This window comes from Bombina bombina, chromosome 9 (genome assembly GCF_027579735.1).
Source record: "Bombina bombina isolate aBomBom1 chromosome 9, aBomBom1.pri, whole genome shotgun sequence".
Lineage (NCBI taxonomy): Eukaryota > Metazoa > Chordata > Amphibia > Anura > Bombinatoridae > Bombina > Bombina bombina.
Genome location: NC_069507.1, coordinates 57,295,958 through 57,311,886, shown reverse-complemented (window position 1 = coordinate 57,311,886; position 15,929 = coordinate 57,295,958). Strand labels below are relative to the sequence as shown.

General features: G+C 39.1%; 1 protein-coding gene across 9 annotated transcripts in view; it reads right to left on the bottom strand.

The window, feature by feature from the left end:
- The window catches only part of KCNMA1 (potassium calcium-activated channel subfamily M alpha 1), a 940,359-nt gene that overhangs the window by 50,363 nt on the left and 874,067 nt on the right, over positions 1-15,929 (bottom strand). For all 9 annotated transcript variants that reach the window (XM_053692132.1, XM_053692131.1, XM_053692126.1 and 6 more), the window contains one exon: positions 2,422-2,552. In XM_053692132.1, coding sequence (XP_053548107.1) covers positions 2,422-2,552 — 131 coding nt within the window. The remainder of the gene's footprint in view (positions 1-2,421; positions 2,553-15,929) is intronic.

The following is a 15,929-nucleotide window of genomic DNA, read 5'->3' as shown; positions in this document are numbered from 1 at the left end:
AATAAATGGGCCCCAATTAATTTGCTTAGGCAAACAGACATATTGTGAAATCCCGGCCTGTTTGCTTCTCATCAGGACCAGATCACAAAAAAAAAAAGATTTTAAAATTCTGAAGTATAACATCCTCACTTATAAGTTCTAATGATAACTATTGTCTAGCTCTAGCGTCTAAAATATAACCCCCCCTATAACAGTGAGATATTGTGCTTTACCTGCAGATTCTTACTCAGTGTAAGGAACAAGCTGCAGAGTATCACACCCAGAATCCTAAAGTGACTGCTCTTTCTTCTCCTATTAATGGGGGTAAAGCAAGAGTAGTTCTAATGCAACATCTAATAAGGGGGCATTAGAACATGTAATTGTAGGATCCTGCGTGCACTGAAAGCTTGATTGCCTTTTCAGACATGACATGGATCGGTTTGGGAGCCAGCTTTTGTGTTGCAAATGTCACAGCTGATTATCCCTTGCTGGACTCAGGTCCTGGGTGACTCTGAACTCTCTTTCAGCTGCTGTGACAGCAACATGTATCAATTAAACATTCAGTTAAATGGTAGATGGGCTGTGTCCTTTTAAAAAACTCTAGGGTATAAGGGAAGCCGGGTCTCTGCTTACAAATTCCTGTCCTCTCTGACATTCTGACAGCGCCTGCATGGCCAGACCCACAATGGCACTTTAAATATTAATGTCATAACAGACTGGTGACGACTTCATTAGAAGTCTGCACTTCAGCTTAACAGAGGCATTAGATTCTACCTCTGACTCCTTCTTACCATCAACATTCTAAACACCAATGGTAGTTTTCAAAGCCTGATTCAAATTCTGAGATTTTACAAAAAATAGTGAATAGGTATCTGTCTAACTATCTATCTAGTATCTATCTATCTATCTATCTATCTATCTATCTAGTGTCAATCTATCTATCTATCTATCTATCTATCTATCTATCTATCTATCTATCTATGTAGTATCAATCTGTCTGTGTCTATTTATATGTCTGCCTATCATCTATATATCTCTATCAATTAATCTATTTATCTATCTATCTATCTATCTATCTATCTATCTATCTATATCTATCTATCTAACTATCTATCTAGTGTCAATCTATCTATCTATCTATCTATCTAGTATCAATCTGTCTGTCTGTCTATTTATGTCTGCCTATCATCTATATATATCTATCAATTAATCTATTTATCTATCTATCTATCTATCTATCTATCTATCTATCTATCTATCTGTTTGTCTATCTATATGTCTGTCTAGCATCTATCTATCTATCTATCTATCTATCTATCTATCTATCTATATATATAGCACCTATCTATCTATCTATCTATCTATATAGCACCTATCTATCTATCTATCTATCTATCTATCTATCTATCTAGCTATCTGTCTTTCCATCTAGTATAAACTTATCTATCCGTTAGGCATCTATCTATCTATCTATCTATCTATCTATCTATCTATCTATCTATCTATCTATCTACTGTATATGAGACTGGAATACTATCCAAGATAGGGGAGGGGTAGGTGTTATACAAAGCTCAAAAAGTAAATCATAGAATAGAAAATAAAGATGATAGAATTGAAATGCTTTAATTTGTATCATTACTACAACAAGCTTATTTCCATAGTTATCAAGCTTAATAGGTAATGTCCTACTTGGGACTTACAAGTATTTGAGCTCTTAAGTAGAACACGGCTGGTGAACCAATCAGGAGCGGCACTTGCATGTAGCTGCCTATCATTAGCCATGCACTGCAATGCTTGTGGCTCCCTTGTGGGACTTTACCTATGAATTTAACTTTCTATAGTCACTAATACAAAAATGTCATGCATTTAATATTTGTTTTGAAATGTCCCTTTAAGTAAAATAAAATAGGAAGCTTAACTAAGTTCACACTGTGGGGCCGATTTATCAAGCCGTGAATCGGCCCCAATGCATCTGTTTCCGCGTGAGCCTTCAGGCTCCCCGGAAGCAGGAGTTAAGAAGCAGCGGTCTTAAGACCGCTGCTCCTTAACTTGTCCGCCACCTCTGAGGCGGCGGACAGCAATCTGCCTGATTGGATAGGATCAGGATGATTGACACGCCCTGCTAGTGGCCGATTGGCCGCGAATGTGCAGGGGGTGGCATTGAACAAGCATTTATTGTGAAATACTTGTGCAATGATTAATGCCAACAGCGTATGCCATCGGCATTTAGCAATGTGCGGTGGACATGATCGCTACAGCGGTAAATAAACCATTATATTAGCTATGAAAATGAGCGAATCAAGTAGTTGTCAGTTTTTTTTTTTTTTTTTAAAGAATTCCTTTTAGAAAATTAAGTGTACTGAAAAGAAAATCTTCTTGGCTCTTGCTTGTTCTCTTTGTCACAGAGGTAATATTCCTGAAGTCTATAACATGCTCACTTACCGCACTCATGAGGGAGTCCAGCACGCTAACGGCAAATGCGGTACCACAGGCAAACGGTTGGGTTAAGTAGAGCTCTGTGTCTGGGTCATCATCATCGTCTTGATCCAAGAACTGAACGTTTGAGTCGTTCACTATAAATCACACAGAACAAGTAAGTATTGTCATCTAACCAGAGAAACATGGATCTTCTATAATTGACTGGGTTGTGCTTGGGAAACTATTGACCAAGAAATGATCTAACTTTTTGGATGGCTAGAAATCTCAAAAGTACATGCACAGGACATAGTTCCTTAATATTGTCATTTTGTGTTACAGTTCTACAACCACAGATATATTATATCAATTTGCCACTGTTCAGTAATTAACGTATGTGTCCATTAAAGAAGAAATTGTGTAATGTAATTCTTAGGTATTATATCCCCGAAACTGTTACACTGTGGAAAGTGTGAGGACCTGTTCCTCAAATAGTCCATGTATATATATATATATATATATTAAATTACCCGATGTATCATATTAATAATGCATACAGTGTGTGCCAAATATAAACAGAGAATAGTGCCACTGCATTACAATGTAACCAACTGTATTAAAATCTACCTATTAGATTCAGAACAATAAAACTGCTCATACATTTACATATTAAAGGGACATAAAGGGTTAACAATAACATAATCTAATGTGCTAGAGTATTTCATTATTAACAGAATTACTCCTCCAACCTACCTAATCAGCAATACACTGCACATTCTAAGCTGAACAAAGGCTAACGTTTGGTAGCTATACACATATGCCATTCCTGATTGGCTTAGGTGACATAGTCTGCTTTAGTAGTGCATTGCTAGTCTGAAGCTACGGTCTTTGTAGAGATTCAATACGTAGTGATGTTAAACAATAGTGCAACTACAAAAAAAGACTATAGCACAGTACAACATTTTAATATTGCTCCTTTACATCTTTTTAAAAGTAATATCTATTTCCTTCAAACATCTGATCTGTACAACACTTACATCTCCCCTACTGCAGCCTGGACATCTCCTGAATATCTGGACAAACTTATAACAGATTACACGGACACCACAAATCCTAGACATGAGTGTAAGAGTGTCTTAATATGTAAATATCCCAATATCAAAGAGGTTGGGAATCTTTAAAGGAAGGCCAAATGGTTTCACATGCTCCCAGTATCTGTGTATGTAAGGGGCTTGCCAAAACAAATGCTACTAAACCTCTTGCTGCCCTTAGAAAAATAAGAATCTATCTGGTCTTCAATAACCCAAGAGCGTGATCACTCTAGAGGAGGAAAAAATGAAAAACAACGATGAGGAAAAAGCTGGAAGGCATATAGAGTCTTGGGTTTTGGCTTTTGAATTGTATCTCTCTTGTCTGAACAGCCAATCATGCTGACAGACAAAAAGGAGCTGGGGGCGTCTAAGTATTAGCTTTCTTTAAAAAAAAAGATTCAGTATCACAGGTCAATGTGATCAAAGTTATACTGATGTTAGCATGAAAACGAAAAAACAAAACAGAAAATCATTACAAGAAGCTGCAAACCAGTTTTACTTTAAAACCAGAGCCACAGACACGAGGCACGAAACAGAAAAGGTACATAACAAAACCAGCCAAAAACGCATAGACTGGGCGATGCTGAGAGCGCTTGTTCCCCGCCACATTGCGTCCTCAGCCAAAAATAAAACACTAAAATAAATGCAAAAGCACGCAAAATGCTGAATGAACTAATAAATGTATACTGATATATGCACAGGGAGGGATCAACCAGATCAACATATGAGAAGGGACAAGTATTTGTTTTATTAGCACAACAGCTACCATCAGCTGAACTACATCTGTGTGTGTGTATATATATATATATATATATATATATATATATATATATATATATATATATATATGTATGTATGTATATGTATGTGTGTATATATAAATAAAACTATTTAAGTCCATTTCCCTATGTATATCAACAGTATCTATCCATCCATCTATCTATCTATCTATCTATCTATCTATCTATCTATCTATCTATCTATCTATATAATATATATATATATATATATATATATATATATATATATATATATATATATATATATATATATATATATATATATGCTATTTGAGTCCAGAAATGATTTAGTTTTATAGTCCAGAGACTCTCCACACAAAGAAAACAGTTTAACTTATCTCCATCGCTGTGGCCAATTAGGGACATATATGTATGACGTCCTGAGCTAATCAAGCAACTGTTTAGAATTCTGCAGGATCCACTTAAGTCTATCTAGGAGCACAGTTAAATTACAGTACAAAATAACTAATGTATGTGAAGCACAGGTGTAAAGTGGGTGTGCTATGTTATGGGCGGGGCTGTAACAGGAGGGTGAAGCACAGGTGTAAAGTGGGTGTGCTATGTTATGGGCGGGGCTGTTACAGGAGGGTGAAGCACAGGTGTAAAGTGGGAGTGCTATGATATGGGTGGGGATGTTACAGGAGGGTGAAGCACAGGTGTAAAGTGGGAGTGCTATGTTATGGGCGGGGCTGTTACAGGAGGGTGAAGCACAGGTGTAAAGTGGGAGTGCTATGTTATGGGCGGGGCTGTTACAGGAGGGTGAAGCACAGGTGTAAAGTGGGAGTGCTATGTTATGGGCAGGCTGTTACAGGAGGGTGAAGCACAGGTGTAAAGTGGGAGTGCTATGTTATAGGTGGGCTGTTACAGGAGGGTGAAGAACAGGTGTAAAGTGCGTGTGCTATTTTATGGGCGGGGCTGTTACAGGAGGGTGAAACACAGGTGTAAAGTGGGTGTGCTATGTTATGGGCGGGGCTGTTACAGGAGGGTGAAGCACAGGTGTAAAGTGGGTGTGCTATGTTATGGGCGGGGCTGTTATAGGAGGGTGAAGCACAGGTGTAAAGTGGGTGTGCTATGTTATGGGCGGGCTGTTAAAGGAGGATGAAACACAGGTGTAAAGTGGGTGTGCTATGTTATGGACGGGGCTGTTACAGGAGGGTGAAGCACAAGTGTAAAGTGGGTGTGCTATGTTATGGGCGGGCTGTTACAGGAGGGTGAAGCACAGGTGTAAAGTGGGTGTGCTATGTTATGGGCGGGGCTGTTACAGGAGGGTGAAGCACAGGTGTAAAGTGGGAGTGCTATGTTATGGGCAGGCTGTTACAGGAGGGTGAAACACAGGTGTAAAGTGGGTGTGCTATGTTATGGGCGGGGCTGTTACAGGAGGGTGAAGCACAGGTGTAAAGTGGGTGTGCTATGTTATGGGCGAGGCTGTTACAGGAGGGTGAAGCACAGGTGTAAAGTGGGTGTGCTATGTTATGGGCGAGGCTGTTACAGGAGGGTGAAGCACAGGTGTAAAGTGGATGTGCTATGTTATGGGCGGGGCTGTTACAGGAGGGTGAAACACAGGTGTAAAGTGGGTGTGCAATGTTATGGGCGGGGCAGTTACAGAAGGGTGAAGCACAGGTGTAAAGTGGGTGTGCTATGTTATGGACGGGGCTGTTACAGGAGGGTGAAGCACAAGTGTAAAGTGGGTGTGCTATGTTATGGGCGGGCTGTTACAGGAGGGTGAAGCACAGGTGTAAAGTGGGTGTGCTATGTTATGGGCGGGCTGTTACAGGAGGGTGAAGCACAGGTGTAAAGTGGGTGTGCTATGTTATGGGCGGGCTGTTACAGGAGGATGAAACACAGGTGTAAAGTGGGTGTGCTATGTTATGGGCGGGGCTGTTACAGGAAGGTGAAGCACAGGTGTAAAGTGGGTGTGCTATGTTATGGGCGGGGCTGTTACAGGAGGGTGAAGCACAGGTGTTAAGTGGGTGTGCTATTTTATGGGCGGGGCTGTTACAGGAGGGTGAAACACAGGTGTAAAGTGGGTGTGCTATGTTATGGGCGGGGCTGTTACAGGAGGGTGAAGCACAGGTGTTAAGTGGGTGTGCTATGTTATGGGCGGGGCTGTTACAGGAGGGTGAAGCACATGTGTAAATTGGGTGTGCTATGTTATGGGCGGCGCTGTTGCAGGAGGGTGAAACACAGGTGTAAAGTGGGTGTGCTATGTTATGGGCGGGCTGTTACAGGAGGGTGAAACACAGGTGTAAAGTGGGTGTGCTATGTTATGGGCGGGGTTGTTACAGGAGGGTGAAGCACAGGTGTAAAGTGGGTGTGCTATGTTATGGGCGGGGCTGTTACAGGAGGGTGAAGCACAGGTGTAAAGTGGGTGTGCATTGTTATGGGCGGGGCTGTTACAGGAGGGTGAAACACAGGTGTAAAGTGGGTGTGCTATGTTATGGGCGGGCTGTTACAGGAGGGTGAAGCACAGGTGTAAAGTGGGTGTGCTATGTTATGGGCGGGGTTGTTACAGGAGGGTGAAACACAGGTGTAAAGTGGGTGTGCTATGTTATGGGCGGGGCTGTTACAGGAGGGTGAAGCACAGGTGTAAAGTGGGTGTGCTATGTTATGGGCGGGGCTGTTACAGGAGGGTGAAGCACAGGTGTAAAGTGGGTGTGCTATGTTATGGGCGGGGCTGTTACAGGAGGGTGAAGCACAGGTGTAAAGTGGTTGTGCTATGTTATGGGCGGGGCTGTTACAGGAGGGTGAAGCACAGGTGTAAAGTGGGTGTGCTATGTTATGGGCGGGGCTGTTACAGGAGGGTGAAACACAGGTGTAAAGTGGGTGTGCTATGTTATGGGCGGGGCTGTTACAGGAGGGTGAAACACAGGTGTAAAGTGGGTGTGCTATTTTATGGGCGGGGCTGTTACAGGAGGGTGAAGCACAGGTGTAAAGTGGGTGTGCTATGTTATGGACGGGGCTGTTACAGGAGGGTGAAGCACAGGTGTAAAGTGGGTGTGCTATGTTATGGGCGGGGCTGTTACAGGAGGGTGAAGCACAGGTGTAAAGTGGGTGTGCTATGTTATGGGCGGGGCTGTTACAGGAGGGTGAAGCACAGGTGTAAAGTGGGTGTGCTATGTTATGGGCGGGGCTGTTACAGGAGGGTGAAGCACAGGTGTAAAGTGGGTGTGCTATGTTATGGGCGGGGCTGTTACAGGAGGGTGAAGCACAGGTGTAAAGTGGGTGTGCTATGTTATGGGCGGGGCTGTTACAGGAGGGTGAAGCACAGGTGTAAAGTGGGTGTGCTATGTTATGGGCGGGGCTGTTACAGGAGGGTGAAGCACAGGTGTAAAGTGGGTGTGCTATGTTATGGGCGGGACTAGCGTATGTTTTGGGCTGAGCCAGGCAGGCTCTGGGTACATTTGCCATGACTTGGACAGCAGGCAGACCTCACTCTAACACTGACAATCCTGCAAAATCCAACACAGTCAGGAACTATGATAAAGATGAAGGTGCATTTTTCTGTTCTCGTGATATTTAGCTTTTAAGATGTGTATCTCTGTATGCAATGCGTGTCACTACATTTTAATGTGTGGCTCAGTGTTTTTAAATTATCTCTGTTAAAATTTAAAAATGATCTACGTTATGAAGGCTCCATACCTTAATAGTTATTAAAATAAGTCTAATACAGCCTGTTTCCTTTTTTTTAAGAATCCATCAAGTTTTAGCTTAAACCTATTTATGCTATTTGCAATCACTATATTCATCCCATGTTAACAGGAAAAAATTGTATTAAATGCTATGGGCCAGATAACGAGTGGAGCGGGTTTATCGCAGGTGCTTGCGCTCGTTGGGCTTAGAAGTTAAAAGTAAATGCGACTACTTGAGCACAAACGCAATTTCCGCTACAATGAATACCGCGTCCTCAGAGCTCTGGTTAACTGTTTTGCAAAACTAAAAAGTGTCACAAAACACATCAAAAGTACATTACAAAGTACATTCATAATACCACCATCTAATAAAAATTATTTAAAAAAATAATGCACACAAAAGTTATAAGGGTCTCAGGTGTTAGAAAACAAAAGGCTGCAAAGGGCTTTAACATAGAGATACATAGATATACATGTCTAAAGATGTATATGTACAGTATATATATATATATATATATGTCTTTATATCTGTACATATGTATTTATATATATGTCTTTATATCTGTACATATGTATTTATATATATGTCTTTATATCTGTACATATGTATTTATATATATGTCTTTATATCTGTACATATGTATTTATATATATGTCTTTATATCTGTACATATGTATTTATATATATGTCTTTATATCTGTACATATGTATTTATATATATGTCTTTATATCTGTACATATGTATTTATATATGTCTTTATATCTGTACATATGTATTTATATATATGTCTTTATATCTGTACATATGTATTTATATATATGTCTTTATATCTGTACATATGTATTTATATATATGTCTTTATATCTGTACATATGTATTTATATATATGTCTTTATATCTGTACATATGTATTTATATATATGTATTTACAGACATATATACACATATAAGCACAAATACATATGTACACACATAAGACATATCTATAAGTGCATTGGAGCCCTTTGAAGTCAAGTAGCTGAAAACACGAAAAAACATATTTATGCAATATCCATATTTAATAAATGTTTTAACTTAGTGGGCGAATTATGAAGCAGCGGATGCTGCCTCCGACCCACTCCGCTTCAGTTCCGCCTGAAACGGAAGTTAAGAAGCAGCGGTCCTAAGAAAGCTGCTACTTAACTCGTCCGCCACCTCTAAGGTGGAGGACAGCAATCAGCCCGATCGGATACGATCGGATGATTGACACTCCCTGCTAGCGGTCGATTGGCCACGAATCTGCAGGGGCAGCATTGCACAAGAACTGCTGGTGCAATGATAAATGCCGACAGCGTATGTTGTAGGCATTTATCGATGTGCGGCAGACATGATATGATACAGCATATCATGTCCGTCCTCGCATTAATAAATTGACCCCTATGTGTTTACTGTAAATATTTCACATTCCAATGTTCTGCACATATTAGAATATGTTCTATGTATTTCTAAATAGATATTACTATATATATCTGTATATGTCTATACCTAAATATAATCATGTATATACATATATATATATATATATATAGGTATACCTCACTTTACAGCGCTTCGCTAATACAGCACTATGTGGAGCTGAAGTTCAACCTCCAAGGATTTTGAAACAGTGCTGTAATCATCGTGAGATTGCGAGAAAAGTGACTGGCACCATTTTGTTATTCGCAGTTCACTCTGTTTACAGCATTACAGTGCAATCTTTGTCTCAGTGCTATAGTCTGGCAAATTTTACTACAGTAATTGTCACTATTTTACAGTTACAGTATTTATTGAATACTAATTTGTTACTGTGCTGTGCTAGTGTTAAACTAAACGTAGAACTAATGTACTGCTAATATATGTTAGTGCAAACGTGTTTTCAAGTCTTTAAACACACCGGCAAGTGAAAAGAAAACTAAAACTGCCTTGTTTCACTTTAAAGCGGTTTACACTTTACAGCGGGGCTCCGGTCCCTAACCTGCTGTATGAGTGGGGTTTACCTGTATATATAGTTAGATATATTTGTACCAAAAAACATTATATATATTCATTATGACTAAATAGAACATATTCTGCTATGTGCAGAATATTGGAATGTGAAATATTAATATTTTCATGTTGGTTAGTGCACATGAGAATATGCAATTGGGTTTGCGTGAGAGTAAGGTGTTTTTCCCTCACTTTTTTGCTCTATTGACTTCTATGGGGAATACATGAACGAGCATGTGATAGTGTAAGTTTGTCTTTTTGCACTAAAAACAGTTTACTTTCCAAATCATAATACGAGCACAACCCGATGTGCTTACTTCTAGTGTGGTTAAAGTGCCCGGTATCTAAAAATAATCTTAAAAACAGGGGCACTTTCATTCATAAAACTTTACAAAGATGCTTATTTTTTTAAAATACTTACCTTTGCGTTATGCTAAACATAACACCGATCCTCGCCGCCTGCAGCTTCTGCTTTCATTAGCAGATCGATGACGATCCGGGTTCCTCCAATCGTTGTGTTCCTCAATGATTGGAGCAAGCCATATTCGTCATCGATCTGCTAAAGAAAGCAGAAGCTGCGGGTGGCGAGGATCGGTGTTATGTTTAGCATAACGCAAAAGTAAGTATTTTAAAAAATAAGCGTCTTTGTAAAGTTTTATGAATGAAAGTGACCCTGTTTTTAAAATTATTTTTAGATACCGGGCACTTATTACAGCGCTCCACTTGTAATCTGGCCCTATATAAATGCTAGATAGAATAAAGCATTGAACCATTTAACCAGAGCTCTGAGATTGCGCTATACCAATGCGCGCTAAATTCAATTGCGCTCAAGTGATCGCGTTCACTTTCAACTTTTAATACAAGCGGTGCATCCAACGCGTGTAAACAGCTGCGATAAACCCGATATTGCTTGCATGCAACTGTTAGCGCGCCACTCGTAATCTGGCCCATGATATATTAAAAAATTAAAGCTTAAAGGGATATGAAATCCAAATTTTATCGATCATGATTCAGATAGAGCATAACATTTTAAACAACTTTACAACTTCCTTAATAAAATTTGCTTAATTCTCTTAGTATCCTTTGTTTAAGAAGCAGCAATGCACTACTGTGAGCTAGCTGAACATATCTGGTGAGCCATTAACAAGAGGCATTTATGTGCAGCCACCAATCAGCAGCTAGCTCCCAGTAGTACATGCTGCTCCTGAGCCTGCCTAGGTATGCTTTTTCAACAAAGAATACCAAGGGGTATATTTAACATAGTGCGAGCGGATGTGATACAATGTAGCGTATCATGTCTGCTGCACATCGATAAATGCCGACAGCATACGTGTAAGATCATGTGATAGTCATAAGCCAATCACAGACACATATAACCTAGATACTGTGTGAAGCCAAGACGATATAAATATCCTCACACTCAAAATCAAAACGTTGAGTCCTCTGATAAAAGCAAAGTTTCTTTATTCATACATAAGACCAAAATATGCACTAAGTAAAAGCCAAACACGTTTCGTCATCCCAGACGTAACTTTCCCAATGGCTCTCTATATACTGTGAACTCTTGCACAGTATGAGTTGTTACCTTTAGATAGTAAGCATATAAAAATAACTTGCGCAATTTGATAACAGAAGTAGATTGCATAGTGTTTTTTTAAATTGCATGCACTATTGAGATCATAAAAGTTTATTTTGACTTTAGTGTTCATTTACGCACTACATTTGCAGCCACTGATACCAAGAAATATGGTGGAAGCCCAGAAGGTGAGTACAAGCAGATGTTATGAGCACACTCATGCCATAGACCAGTGTTTCACAAACGCAGTCCTCAAGTAACCCCAACAGGCCAGGTTTTCATTATAGCTGAACCAGTGCACAGGTGAAATAATTAGCTGATGGGTGAGAGCAAGTTAGTAACCGTGATTACTAATCAGCTGATTATTTCACCTGTGCTTTAGTTCCGCTATAATGAAACCTGGCCAGTTGGGGGAAGTTGAGGACTGCAGTTAAGAAACACTTCCATAGACTATCAACCCTAGGTCTATAGGTAACAGGGCTCTGGACACAGGTAAGATGAGTTCAGATGATGGTAAGCTTCAAAATATTTTTTTTTAACAAAAAAATGGACCAATGTAAAAGCTTATGTAAAGTATGGGTTCATTATAAAGAGTTCTATTGGTTTATTGACTCTTGTTCCCTGGTTGCCCTTCCTGTGAGGCTGCCATCAAACCACAGCAGACAAAAATGTGCGAACAGAAGAGATGTTCCTCTTACCGAGCTCTGTAATTATTGGTATGTGGGTCCCAATGTTTTTTTCCTGACTGAATGAAATCAAAGGCAGCAGTTTGCCAGGTTTAGCTGGATGATGGTTGTGTTAAAGGAAGAAAGGATGGGGAAGATCAGAAAGAAAAGAGAAAACAAGAAGGTTGAGGAATAAGGTAAGGTTAACTTAGGAATAGAGAAGAGGTATGAACATAGAGACATGAAAGAGGACAAAGGACGGAGATTGTAACCAGAAGCTGTGTCACAAAAGGAATTCAATGGTGCATAATGCAATGTGAAGTATTGCATATTTTGTTAGTTATGAATTACAAAAGTAGAGAGGAATATGTGTCCACCCTCTGTAATATTTATAGTCCGATGTTTGTCCTTGTACAATATTGTGATACGTCAAATCTACAACGCAACATAAACACAATGCATGGTATCTTTATATAGATACTAACATATAGCCAGCGGATATGTTAAAAGGGCAAACCGGTCCGGTTTCAAAGATATTCACACACAAATATATAGATATGTATTTTTTTTAAGACAAAGGGGTTTATTCACTGTGTTGTGAGTATGGGGCCCGATTTATTAAAGTGCTGACGGACATGATACGATGTAGCGTATCATGTCCGCTGCACATCGATAATTGCAGACAGCATACGCTGCCGGCATTTATCACTGCACAAGCAGTTCTTGTGAACTGCTTGTGTAATGCTGTTCCCTGCAGATCCGCGGCCGCTAGCAGGGGGTGTCAATCAGCCCGATCGTATAAGATCGGGCGGATTGATGTCCGAAGCCTCAGAGCAGGAGGACAAGTTATGGAGCAGCGGTCTTTAGACCGCTGCTTCATAACTACTGTTTCCGGCGGGGGCATCAAGCTCCGAATGGAGCTTGATGCCCCTGTTTCCGTGCGAGCCTTTAGGCTCGCCGGAAACAGAAGTTATGAAGCAGCGGTCTAAACACGATCGAATACGATCGGGTTGATTGACACCCCCTGTGTATCATGTCCCCTCGCACTTTGATAAATTGGCCCCTAAGTGTCAACTGAACTGAGTTATGCTGAGTCGTCTGAAATAGCCAAAAGAAATCTCCAGTTTTGCTTTTCTCAAAATGCAGGACAGTAGTAAAAGTTATATTATTGACTTGCATAGCCCAATTTAGCTTTAAAAAAAAGAAAAAAGTGTCAGGATTAATTTGATGCCTCAGATAATGCATCTGCTGCAGGAATAAACCATTGCACGAGAGTAGGACTTGTCAATCATCAAAGACAAGTGGCTTCACAATGATTGGCATTTGCAACCGCTGAGGTTGCAGAAGTCTAAAGACCACTGTTTCTTAAAGGAATAGTAAAGTCAAAATTAAACTTTCATGATTCAGACAGAGCAGTAATTTTAAGCAACTTTCTAATTGACTCCTATTATCAATTTTTCTTCATTCTCTTGGAATCTTTATTTGAAAAAGAAAGAATGTAAGCAGAGGAGCCGGCCCATTTTTGGTTCAGCACCTGGGTAGCGCTTGCTGGTTGGTGTCTAAATGTAGCCACCAATCAGCAAGCGCTACCCAGGTGCTGAACAAAAAATGGGCCGGCTCTTAAGCTTACATTCAAATAAAGATACCAAGAGAACAAAGAAAATGTTATAATAGGTGTAAATTAGAAAGTTCCTTACAATTGCCTGCTCTATCTGAATCATAAAAGGTTAATTTTGACTAGCCTATCCCTTTAACTTGCGGCTGCAGCCTGTATGAGTGACCCTGCACTGCAATGGCGCTAAACTGCACCTTCATAAATGGAGCCCCCAGTCCTCAAGTGGCAACCTGTTTAATTACCGTTCAATAGCAAGTCTCAAATATGCAGTTTTATCATATGCAGCTAATAATGATTTATGGCAATTTACATGTAAAAAAGGCAAATAACCCCCTCATTTTTAATCATATAAATGTAAATTAGAGGGACACTGAACCCAAATTTTTTCTTTCATGATTCAGATAGAGAATGCAAATTTAAGCAACTTTCTAATTTACTCCTATTATCAATTTTTCTTTGTTCTCTTGCTTTCTTTATTTGAAAAAGAAGGCATCTAAGCTATTTTTTTGGTTTAGGACCATGGAAAGCACTTGTTTATTGGTGGGTAAATTTATCCACCAATCAGCAAGAACAACACAGGTTGTTCATCAAAAATGGGCCGGTGTCTAAACTTACATTTTTGCATTTCAAATAAAGATACCAAGAGAATGAAGAAAATGTGATAATAGGAGTAAATTTGAAAGTTGCTTAAAATTTCATGCTCTATCTGAATCACAAAAGAAAAAATTTGGGTTTAGTGTCCCTTTAAAGGGACATGTAACCCAATTGTTTTAATGATTCAGATAGAGCATGCAATTTTAAACAATGTTTTACTTTACTTCTATTGTCAATTTTGCTTCATTCTCTCGGTATTATTTAGTGAAGGAGCAGCAATGCACTACTGGGAGCTAGCTAAACACATCTGTAAGCCAATGAAAAGAGATATATAGGTGCAACCACCAGTCAGCAGCTAGCTACCAGCTCCTGAGCCTACCTAGGTATACCTTTAAACAAAGGATGCCAAGGGGACGATGTAAATTAGATAATAGAAGTAAATTGGAAAGTTGTTTAAAATTGTTTGCTCTATCAGATTCATGAAAACAAAATTATGATTAAATGTCCCTTTAAATACATTTATACTCTAATTTTAAAAATATTAATTTTAAACAGAATCTCTCTGCCACTATTTAGTTACAAAAATTGAGTACAATTGGGGTCGAGCCTTTTACAAAAACACCATTAATGTCTATGGGGATTTGTACAGATACATCTTTTAATACGTCTTTCTAAAAAATTGTGATCGACCCCAAAATCTGTTAAAAAAAGTCTCTGACTGACTTGGTTTTTGTTAAAAAATTTAAAACCAAGGAACAATTGCAGCCAACCACATGGGTTTATTGTGACGTCCCTTTAAAAGTTGGTTAAATTTGGCTAATTTCCAAGCCTGTCAAAGTTGATTTAAATTGTTTAAAAAGTCACCTTTTTTAATAAGTTGACTTTTAACTGACTTGATTCAACCACGTTTGGCTGACCTTAGACAACTATAAACAAAAAGAAAAGTTAGCTGGCTAGTCAGACATTAGTGAATAGACCCCAATGGCTATACTTTGATCCCAGTACTTTAATCCTAACCTGGACTAAATTGATCTGGCAGTTTATTGCAGAAATAGACTGCCCTTTAAGCATATTTAAAATAAATAAATTGTTTTTTAAAGGGACACTGAACCCAAATTTTTTCTTTCATGATTCAGATAGAGCACGCAATTTTAAGCAAGTTTCTAATTTACTCCTATTATCACATTTTCTTCATTCTCTTGGTATCTTTATTTGAAATGCAAGAATGTAAGTTGTTAGATGCCGGCCCATTTTTGGTGAACACACTGTGTTGTTCTTGCTGATTGGAGGATAAATTCACCCACCAATAAACAAGTGCTTTCCATGGTCCTGAAGAAAAAAAATATCTTAGATGCCGTCTTTTTCAAATAAAGAAAGCAAGAGAACGAAGAAAAATTAATAGGAATAAATTATAAAGTTGCTTAAATTTGCATGCTCTATCTGAATCACGAAAGAAAAAAAATTGGGTTCAGTGTCCCTTTAACATAGAAGCAGGAAAATCAAAGTGTGTCATTTGAAGAAAAACATGAACTTGGGAGCTTGGGAAAACTGTCTTACAA